This window comes from Vicia villosa, linkage group LG1, assembly GCF_029867415.1.
Source record: "Vicia villosa cultivar HV-30 ecotype Madison, WI linkage group LG1, Vvil1.0, whole genome shotgun sequence".
Classification (NCBI taxonomy): Eukaryota; Viridiplantae; Streptophyta; class Magnoliopsida; order Fabales; family Fabaceae; genus Vicia; species Vicia villosa.
The window spans coordinates 37376070-37387856 of NC_081180.1; the positions used below are offsets into that span (position 1 = coordinate 37376070).

Below are 11787 nucleotides of genomic sequence, written 5' to 3' on the forward strand. Positions count from 1 at the left end.
TGTCCATACGAGCATGATGGACCTATCGCGAAAATTTTTTGTGTGTGTTTGCTTGTGTTCGTTATTTTCAGGTGTGAAGCTTCAATATACTACAGCGCTTTTGAGGACAAGCGCTGTTAAAAGCCTTGGTCTGAGGAAGAAGATGACTGCGTGGCGCAGTCTGATTGGCTGATTTGAATAAGCTTCGCGCGCGTTTTTTGGTTGGACCAGGATGGATCGCATGCAATATGAAACACGCACTAGCGTGTACCCTCACGTTCCCAGTCATCTGATCATCATCATCCTCAATCCAACGCATCCTGGAATGAGGGCGCACCATGGACTTCAAGCACGCGCCACACACGATTACAAGCTAAGATTTTTATAATTTTTTTTTATTTTCAATTACACAATTCTTTATTTATATATTTATATATACATTTGTTTTAAATTCTTTTTATGAAATTATAATATATTTATATTCAAATTTTTTTTCCTTCTTCCTTTATAATTAATAATCTATAATTAATAATTTAATTTTAATAATTTAATTCTAATATGTATTAAATTCATATATATACATATATATTATTTAAATTGTATTATCAAACATTCTCAAAAATTCAAATATACATTATTTTAATTCCGAAAAATTCCTAAAAATTATTTTTACACTCGATTTAATTTTCCTGTCTCGACTTAATTAATTAGGTCACAAGACCAATAATTAATTAAATCAATTCATCATTACACTCTATTTGAATCTCAACCAGGATTGATAATACACTGATTTGTTTTTCTCTTCTATACTTTATCAGGGTTAGCAACATGATTTGTCCCGAGCGCGCGCCTTCAACAAACCTCGAAGTTAAGTAATTTAATTCCGATTTAATTTAAATTATATCTATATTATTTTGATGTTAGGGTTTGTTTTGCATTCATCTCTTTCTGCCTTGCCTTTTCAGGGTCAACCCTAAAGGCGCCCAAGCAACCCTATCAGATCAAATACAAAGCTAAGTACCCTCACTTTTTTAACTATTATTTTTATATTTATTTATTTTTTATTTTTAGGGTTAATCCCTTTGCCCTCGAATCTGATAATACACTCACGCCTTATTTGTTTCTTTGCTCATTCCTAATGGTCAGAGTCGATGCTTCTGGCAAACCCTTGCCCTCAACCCTGTCGGGCAAATGCCAAGCTAAGTACCTTCTCCCTATTCTATTTTTAATTTATTATCCTATTTTCTTTTGTAGTTAATGAGGTTTGCCCCCGAATTTGATAATGCACTCACTATATGTTTTCTGTCTTGTCTTTTTCCTTTTCAGGGTTTGTCAGATGCCAAAGCTACGTGTATTGGTAACCCTAACTCTAATATTTTCTGTTTTAATTTTTAATTATATCCCGCTGGTTTCAATTCCCCTCTCCTCCGCTGGTTACAATTTCCCTTCCCCATTATTATCGTTATATTATTGTGTGGTTAGTAATCTTAGGGAGTGCAAGCCTTAAATCAATGTAGATAATTAATTATAAGATAATTTTCTAAATATAATCACGTGATTGGTGCACACACGCACGCTTTTGGGTAACCTCTCTGTTGTCTTGTTGCCTGTTGCCTTGTTGCCTGTTGCCTTGTTGCCTGTTGCCTTGTGTTTCTTGCAGAATAAGCCATGTCCCTCGAATACGAGGATACCTTAGCCTGTTGCCTCGATAATTAAAAGGTCATACGACCCTAAATGATGCTGCCTTCGATACACAATTATGACCTCGACCCTCGGATGTTGCCTACGGAAAATGGCTGAGGTATCTTCTGGTTGCCTAACGGAAAAATGGCTTATTCTGATCCTTGCCTTAGACTACCTGCCCTTCTATGGCATGGGACAGTTTTATGGCAAAGGATGCTTCGACGACCCTTCAACCTCCAAACGAAAGGCTTCCTGCCCTCTTATGGCAAGGATAGACCCTTTCATTCTGAAAGGCTAAAAAGAGACCTATCATCTGAGTTTAAGGTAATTGCCCCTAATTGCCTTGCAATGCTCAAACTTTCATTATATTCTTTCTCATAATTTTTCAAAAGGGCTACGCTCATTTACGAGCTAAAGTCCCTATCTCTTTCATCTACATTTTCTAAACAAACGAGCAAGCAAAGCAATTAAGAGCCCATGGAAAACCATGGATGCAAAGGGTGCCTTACACCTTCCCTTTGCATAAATTACCCCCCGAACTTAGATTTCTTTAAAAGGTTTTTTTCTGTTTCTTTTAGCCTTTCCGAATTTGTTTGGATAAAATAAAAGTCGGTGGCGACTCATGCTTAACCGCGACATTTCGATCGATAAAAAGTCAGTTCACCGTATTACAGAACTGGCGACTCTGCTTGGGATATAATTCGATAAAAGAGGGGTTACCTTAAAAGTTTAGGAATCACTTAATTGTTTTCTATTGTTTGCTTTGCTTGCTTTATTTTTCAGGGCTGTTTTGGGAAAATTGAAGGACGAATCCTATTCCTGGATTCAAGAACACTTAAGATTAGGAGTGGCATAGTCATGGAGACCCCCCTTGTGCATGCTTGGGGTTGGTCAAAATGAAGTTCACACTTGAGTTAGGCCTCCACTGGTTATTGTGTACCTCTTTTGCATGAGAGAGTTTTATGCATGTATCTTTGGGTGCGTCGGAGCTCAAGGACCTTTAGTCACCTTTAACCCATCCTGACTTTTAGGAACATAGTGGGAGGGCTATTCTTGGTGCATGCCAAGTTATGGTCGCTACCCGATACTACATCTCAGATAGGTTTCTTCCTAAAGTATCATTGCGTGGTATGCATTTACCATGTTCGAGGGTGCTTTAGAGGGGGCTGACAATTCTGAGTCACTTGGTAGAACCCGTTGCTGAAATCTCCTTATCCATAGAAATGCCCTTGGGAAGGACACCTAATCAGACTCCATGCAAGCCATAAGCCAAAAATTGTGTGATTTGTGTGACTTATTTGTGTATGTGCATCATGCATACATGCATCATCCATACATAGCATGACTAACTCCATTCAAGGGATTAAAGGATTGTTAACCATAATTTGTTTTGTAGGTCATGGAAATTAAAGTTCGTAAGCCTTTTTGCCTTAGCTTTAAAGGAGTGCCTACACCTTTGAAGTTGCTTTGTGACAATGTCTCTGGTTCCCTCGTGCTTTCCGAGTCTCTTAATAAGCTAATCAGTTTGGTACGAACTAAAGTGGATGAAGCACTCCTCAACACCATGATCCGGTTTTATGATCCTCTACTACATTGCTTCACTTATAGGGATTTTCAGTTGGTTCCTACGTTGGAAGAATTCTCTTCTATTTTAGGGTTGCCGGTACTTGATCAGATGCCCTACACTGGTGAAGAAGAGACTCCTAAGTTGGAAGATGTTGCTGCTGCATTGCATTTGCCTCGATCAGAAATCAAGAAAGTTTGGGTGAATAAAGGAGATTATACTGGTGTACCAATTGACTTCTTGTATAGTCAAGCTGATATCTTAATTAATGCTATGAGTATGGATGCTCTTGAAAAGGTCCTCGCTTGCCTAATTTATGGGCAAGTATTGCTTCCACGTTATGACAAAATCGTGGATGTGATTGCTCTCAAGATCTTCATTAGCAACAATCCGGTTCCAACTTTACTAGGTGACCTGCTGCATTCCATTCATCACAGATCGTCTAAAGGCAAAGGTTGTGTTCTTGGATGCGCACCAATATTGCATAAGTGGTTTATTTCGCACTTACCCCGCTCCATGATAAAAAATGAAGAAGGCTTGACATGGGTTCAAAGAATCATAAGGCTCTCATACGACGACATTATCTGGAGTCAGAAAGATTTCGAAGGAACTCACTTGTTCGATAGCTGTGGAGACTTCCCAAATGTACCTCTTCTTGGTATCCGAGGGGGAATAACTTATAATCCCATATTAGCTCGACATCAGTTTGGTTTCGCTTTGAAAGACAAGCCTCGCTCCATATACCTCAGTTCAGAAAATTTTGATTTTGGTTCAGATACGACTGGAAAGAAAAAGCTGTTTATTAGAGCTTGGTCCAAAGTAAAGAAAGTATGCACAAAAGAGCTAGGACCAAGAAACTACATCCCTTCAGACCTTTATTTTAGATGGATTTATGATCAAGTGATTGAGCACGATATGCCATACCCATCTGATACTCCTATTGTGCCAAGGGTTACTCCTCCAGTTATTCCTGTGGTTTTGGAGCCTTATGTACCTGCTCCAAAGGAAGATCTTGCTGTTACCATTGCTTCCTTGAGGAGAGAAAAGGCGGATCTTGAAAGTCGTTTACAAAAGATTGAAGCTGAAAAAGCGGTGTTGGTGGCTGATGCTAAAGAGCGAGATAGTATGCTTGACTATTTCTCCCGCAAATGGAAGATTGAGGATTTCGTCTCTCCAGATCAGATACAATCATGGGAACGAGAGATTGATAGGCTCGTCCAAGAAAGGAATGAGATGATTAAGGCTCACAAAGAAGAGATCAGAATTTTGAAGAGAAAGCGCCGAGCTGGAGATTGATTTCTATTACTTTCTTTCTTTTTGTTTTTGTTCCAAATGTAACTATCAACCTTACAACATTATATTTTATAAGAGAACTCTTATTTTATTTCTTTTATTTCTTTCTCCAAAATGCGTTAAAAGTCCTTTAAATCCTTGGAAACATTGCATGTGCATAATCATATCATTCATAAACATCGCATCACAGGTTTCATAAAGACAAATGCCTCATCTTTGTGCTGTTTATTTCAGTAACAAAGATGGATCTCGAACAATCTGTCAAAGCTCTCCAAGCTCAGAACACTGAATTTCAAGCTTTGATCCTGAACTTGGCCAAGGGGCAAGAAGAACTAAAGGCACTACTGATCAAGAAAGAGAAGGATCAACATAGGCAACAAGATGATAAAGGTAAAGGGAAATCCAAACCCAAGCGATCATTCACTCCATTACACATGCCGATGTCTCAAGTTCTGCAACAACTGCTCAACCAGAACTTGATAACCTTATTACCTTCATATTCAATCCCTACAAATCCTGCTCCTGGGTACAAGTACCATGCAAGATGTGCTTATCATTCAAACAGTCCTGGTCATGATACAGAGGATTGTGGACCATTGAAGCACATGATCCAAGACCTCATTGATTGCAAGATCATTGACTTCAATTCACCTGAGAAACCTCATATGGCCAATACTGGGTACAATCGGAAAGGTCGCAATGAACCCAACCAATCTGTGGGGACAATTCTGACCTCTACATTAGCTCCGCAACAAAGACGCAAGTCATATACATCTAAACGTCAGTTTACAAAGATCAACATGTCACTGGCTCAGGCATTACAACATTTGCTGAAAGAGAACTTGATTACTTTAAGAGATCCTCCTGTAAAGCCCAACACCTCCGCCCCTAGCTACAAGCCCAGTGCGAGGTGCGCATATCACTCCAATAGCCCTGGGCATGATACGAATGATTGTTGGCCATTGAAGAACAAGATTCAAGACATGATCGAGGCTGGTGAAATTGAATTCTATCATCCCAAGACCCCTGTGGTGATCACCGCTCCTATGCCTAATCACGACAAGACTGATTAATGTCTAAAAGGATGAACCTTTTAGGTCATTAGATTTATTTTCATTTGCAAATTCCATTCTGTTTGTTTAAACATTCAAATCATGATAGACATTATCTGTTTTAATAATAATCATTAGTGTACTGCATATGTTTGTCTTGAATAAATTATTTCGTTATCACTCATTTTAAACTACGTCTTTACTTTGCATATGTTTTGTGATATTCAACTCCAGCTAAGCCGTAAGCCTTTTAAGGGAGGATGACGAAAACGATACCGCAATCCTATACAGTATGCTTTTGAACGGACTATGCTGACGATGTACAGGCATTGTTTCAATTCCTAAACAGTGGAGATATAAGGATGATAATCCCTCGTCAACCCCCTTTGAGCCTAAGGAGTGGAAGTTTTTCTTTCATTAAAACCCTTGATCATAACCTGGGGCAAGGTAGTTCTCAGTTAATTTGACGGTGCATTCTATTTTGAGAGAATCATTCAGTACACCTTCCAGTAAAGGTTTCAAACACCCGTGTTCATCTAGACACATCAAAGAAGTATCAGAAATGTCAATCAAAAGACAATGACGGTTCATCAATCATCAAACAAGGCAGTCAGTATCTTTCAAAAAGAAAAAACGAAAAAATGAAAAAACATATATACAAAGAAAAGCCTGCTAAGTCAAAAATCAAAAAGAAGACTTAGGCAAAAATCAAGGCATCCCGCTGACTGTAAACTCAAAATAGACAGTTCAGGCAAAAGTTAGGGATATCAAAAGATGAAAAAAGAGAAGTCAATAAATTCCTGAACAACAAAATATTGTGACTACCAAAAGGAAGAAGTGACTGCCATCTCAAAAGTTCTCTTTACTTGTGAACCATCATCATTGTCAAAGGGGAAAATCCAAAGTCTCTTGAAACCTGAATGCATAAGTTGAATTGACAGAGCTTAGGACTGAAGATCATCACGAAGAGGGGTGGGTACAATAAAATTTGAGCCATTATCCTTTGTTTCGTAAACCGTGAACCAAGCCACGTTACAACCCTTGAAAGTCCTAATTGAAGCATGGTTAGTTCGAAAGCATACTGTCACCAAAAGGTATCCCGACTCCTTAAGGTTTACCAAAATGCCGAGTTGATATCACGTTTCTACAAACATCACGTTGTCATAAATATCATGTTTTTACAAATATCATGTTTTTTTACAAACATCACACGTTTACATCTTTGGTTTTAATGTTTTTCAAAAAAACTCAAGACAAACGTATGCATTGCATCTCATGAATTCATTATTAAACATATTCTGCTACATAATTTCAAATGTTAGCATCAGAAAGAACTTGCACAGGGTACAACTAATGACTAGAAAGTTATCCCGATAGGCAACGTCTCCTACATATACAAGGGGCATGACACGTTTCTCCCAATCAATCTGGGGCAATCAAGTCAAGATTCGAAGAATCTCTCAAATGCCAAAAAGTCAAAAGCATACATCCCAAGCGGAAGTCAAACTATTTCCCGGTCAATCTGGGGAAATCAAGTCAAGATTCCGAGAATCTCTCAAAGATGCCAAAAACAATCAGGGGCATGCATCCAAATAAATCTTAAGCTATTTCCAATCAATATGGGGCATTGTCCTGGACCAATGGTTACTAAGGGGCATGTCGCCCATGGTTCATATCTCATAAAGTCCTCGCGAGACGAATCTTTCCAAAGTTCCTACTAACCGGGGCAAATCTATACAAGTCCAGCTTGACATCTTGATCAACATTCAGTGGCGTGCCCTAATTAAAGTCCAGGAACGACAGGTACTATAATACTAGGGGCAACATTCAAGACATCCGCGTCTTCCCACAAAGCTGATTTCGCAAGATCATATCCCCACAGAGTAATCCCTAAGAAGATGTCTTCCAACACTCCTACCCCGACAAAGGCATGGCTCCCCAACATGGTTTCCCTTTATCCCCAATCAGGGAACATCAAGTTACTGATCATCCCTAAGCAGAAATTATAAATCCCCAGCTGAGCATCTTCAAGACGAAATCCAAACTACAAAGACTTGGAGATTTATTTTCTCGACTAAATCATATTTGCATACCATATGACACAAACATATTCATACATCGCATACATCACTATATAACAAATCCATAACATACAAAGTTTCTCATTTATTTTGAGATACTCATCACATAAACGCATGCATCATGACATAAGAAAACTAACCTCTATTTTTCAGGATATTACTATCTCTATCTGCAAGAGTTAAGTCGACACCTTTGACGGTTCCTTAACAATCTATTCTCAATTATTAAGTCGACACCTTTGACGGTTCCTTAATACATCAAGAGTTAAGTCGACACCTTTGACGGTTCCTTAACGACATACTTCAGATATAAGTCGACACCTTTGACGGTTCCTTATACAATCTATCTACATATCTGAGTCGATACCTTTGACGGTGCCTCAATGATATGCTTCAGAGTTAAGTCGATACCTTTGACGGTTCCTTAACAACCCGCATCAAGAGTTAAGTCGACACCTTTGACGGTTCCTTAACGACATACTTCAGATATAAGTCGACACCTTGGACGGTTCCTTATACAATCTATCCGCATATCTGAGTTGATACCTTTGACGGTGCCTCAACAATATGCTTCGAATTTAAGTCGATACCTTTGACGGTTCCTTAAATAACCCAACACAGATTTGAGTCGATACCTTTGACGGTTCCTCAACATTCAAAAGAGGGAAGACAGCAAAAGCAGAAATTGCGTAACAATCTACACTCTAACAACTATCAGATGGCATCTACAAGCCCATCTCCGACAAAAGTCCCTACTTCAAATAGGGCAAATTTCTTGGTATTCTTGTGTTCAATCATCTTCCACCTTCAGATACCGACTGGCACACAAACCACTCTACATCTTCAGGTTTAAGATAATTGAACAGGGGCAGCTGTCATACCCCAAAATTTGCCCACAGTATTTCTCTTATTCAAGCTTCAAGTCCATATGCAAAAGCTCATAGACACACTCTCCCATACAAGGCCCTGAAGTAAAGTTTAGGTCATTCAATGGAAAATCATTGAATCAATGACTCAAGGTGGTTCCATAGGGTCGCCAACATCCCAAAGAATCTCCATGTAAAGTTTCAAGTCAAACAGAGCAAATTGAGTCCCTCAAATCCTGATTAGGTCAACAATCGACTCTCAAGGGCAAAACAATCATTTCAAGTCAATATACAGTCAAAGTTCAAGGTATTTGGTCAACAACATCCTCATAACCCTAAAATCATCATTTGATCAAGGGTTGATCATGATGATGCAAGGAAAGATCAGAAAAGTCAGAAGTCAAAAGTTACTATTTCGGGCATGAACTGAAAAAGTCAACCAAACTTTGGAAATTCACCAAATATTCATACTTCATCAGAAAAATTCCCATCAAAGCTCATTTTGAAGGGAATTCATTCCTCTATCCAATAGTACAAGAATCAAAGCTCATAGGTCAATGGTTTAAGAGATATGGCTTCATACATTATAGGCCCTTTTCAAAAGTCAACAAAGAGACCCTTTTTTCAAAAGGACATAAAATGAGAATGGAAAAGGATTTTGAGATGAAACCAAAGACACTGGTTAGAAGACTCCCTAAGGATTCTAAAAAGTCCTAGATCACTTCCATACCTCAAAAATTGAGGGAAATAGGCCTTGTTAAAATTGAGCTATTTTGGAGGGAAAAATATGAAAGAACTTGAAAATCTTTGCAAATGGGCCCAAGATATTTTCATTCAAACTTGACCCACAAGCCATCTAAAGCCTCAAATCCAATTCCCACGAAATTTTGACTTTTAATTGATTTTATATGAATTTTTTATCATTTAAATATGATAATTAACTTGTATAAATCATGAAAAATCAAATATTTTCTTAAAAGATCTTTTTCCAATCAAATTAAGTTTACATTTACTCCAAATATCAATATAATTTCGTGCAAATCAGAATTAAAAGAGATTGAATCATTGTTGGCCAAATTTAGAAGCTTTTATGAAGATTTTTTCAATCAAATTTCCAAAACTTGCAACTCAAGATTCAAAAGGATTTTCTTCAATTTTATCAACCCTAAATCATCCATTATAAATAGCAAATGCTCACAAATGCAAGGGTTACGAAAATTGGCAGCCAAGAACATCCAAACCAAAGCTCAAAATTCTAAAAAAAAAACCAAACTTCAATTCTGAGATTTAAAGCAATTCAAGTGTTTCCAGCGATCAAGAATTGTTCCTCAAGCACCATTAAACGATTCCCAATCGTTTTCGAGTCACAAAACCTCAAGAATTACGCACTGTAAGTCACTTTTAACCGATTCTTAAATCTTTTCGATTCTACAAATTCCTGCATTCATTCGCGAATTCAATTGCATATTTGCGTTTCTTATATCGTGTTGATCAATTCTGGAAAGTTTGGTGTGTTATTATGGTGTTATGAGCATATCACCATGTTAGGGTTCGGACCTTCAATTTGGGGGTTTTTGACACAGGTTCTTGTTGATTCAATTGATGCCATGACCAAATTCGTGATGTCCATACGAGCATGATGGACCTATCGCGAAATTTTTTTGTGTGTGTTTGCTTGTGTTCGTTATTTTCAGGTGTGAAGCTTCAATATACTACAGCGCTTTTGAGGACAAGCGCTGTTAAAAGCCTTGGTCTGAGGAAGAAGATGACTGCGTGGCGCAGTCTGATTGGCTGATTTGAATAAGCTTCGCGCGCGTTTTTTGGTTGGACCAGGATGGATCGCATGCAATATGAAACACGCACTAGCGTGTACCCTCACGTTCCCAGTCATCTGATCATCATCATCCTCAATCCAACGCATCCTGGAATGAGGGCGCACCATGGACTTCAAGCACGCGCCACACACGATTACAAGCTAAGATTTTTATAATTTTTTTTTATTTTCAATTACACAATTCTTTATTTATATATTTATATATACATTTGTTTTAAATTCTTTTTATGAAATTATAATATATTTATATTCAAATTTTTTTTCCTTCTTCCTTTATAATTAATAATCTATAATTAATAATTTAATTTTAATAATTTAATTCTAATATGTATTAAATTCATATATATACATATATATTATTTAAATTGTATTATCAAACATTCTCAAAAATTCAAATATACATTATTTTAATTCCGAAAAATTCCTAAAAATTATTTTTACACTCGATTTAATTTTCCTGTCTCGACTTAATTAATTAGGTCACAAGACCAATAATTAATTAAATCAATTCATCATTACACTCTATTTGAATCTCAACCAGGATTGATAATACACTGATTTGTTTTTCTCTTCTATACTTTATCAGGGTTAGCAACATGATTTGTCCCGAGCGCGCGCCTTCAACAAACCTCGAAGTTAAGTAATTTAATTCCGATTTAATTTAAATTATATCTATATTATTTTGATGTTAGGGTTTGTTTTGCATTCATCTCTTTCTGCCTTGCCTTTTCAGGGTCAACCCTAAAGGCGCCCAAGCAACCCTATCAGATCAAATACAAAGCTAAGTACCCTCACTTTTTTAACTATTATTTTTATATTTATTTATTTTTTATTTTTAGGGTTAATCCCTTTGCCCTCGAATCTGATAATACACTCACGCCTTATTTGTTTCTTTGCTCATTCCTAATGGTCAGAGTCGATGCTTCTGGCAAACCCTTGCCCTCAACCCTGTCAGGCAAATGCCAAGCTAAGTACCTTCTCCCTATTCTATTTTTAATTTATTATCCTATTTTCTTTTGTAGTTAATGAGGTTTGCCCCCGAATTTGATAATGCACTCACTATATGTTTTCTGTCTTGTCTTTTTCCTTTTCAGGGTTTGTCAGATGCCAAAGCTACGTGTATTGGTAACCCTAACTCTAATATTTTCTGTTTTAATTTTTAATTATATCCCGCTGGTTTCAATTCCCCTCTCCTCCGCTGGTTACAATTTCCCTTCCCCATTATTATCGTTATATTATTGTGTGGTTAGTAATCTTAGGGAGTGCAAGCCTTAAATCAATGTAGATAATTAATTATAAGATAATTTTCTAAATATAATCACGTGATTGGTGCACACACGCACGCTTTTGGGTAACCTCTCTGTTGTCTTGTTGCCTGTTGCCTTGTTGCCTGTTGCCTTGTTGCCTGTTGCCTTGTTGCCTGTTGCCTTGTGTT

General features: G+C 37.4%; 1 protein-coding gene across 1 annotated transcript; it reads left to right on the forward strand.

The window, feature by feature from the left end:
- The first annotated feature begins 3061 nt into the window (after positions 1-3061).
- LOC131614696 (uncharacterized) lies at positions 3062-4522 on the forward strand. The gene is made up of 2 exons (XM_058886283.1): positions 3062-3884; positions 4002-4522. The coding sequence occupies exons 1-2, from the start codon at positions 3062-3064 to the stop codon at positions 4520-4522; spliced, it is 1344 nt and encodes a 447-aa protein (XP_058742266.1).
- Positions 4523-11787: the final 7265 nt, after the last annotated feature.

Bases quoted from the DNA above. Each gene is read 5' to 3' on its own strand.
- LOC131614696 (XM_058886283.1), top strand. From the start codon at position 3,062: ATGGAAATTAAAGTTCGTAAGCCTTTTTGCCTTAGCTTTAAAGGAGTG. The intron at 3,885-4,001 runs GTATCCGAGGGG...ATTTTGGTTCAG, and splicing joins CCCAAATGTACCTCTTCTTG to ATACGACTGGAAAGAAAAAG.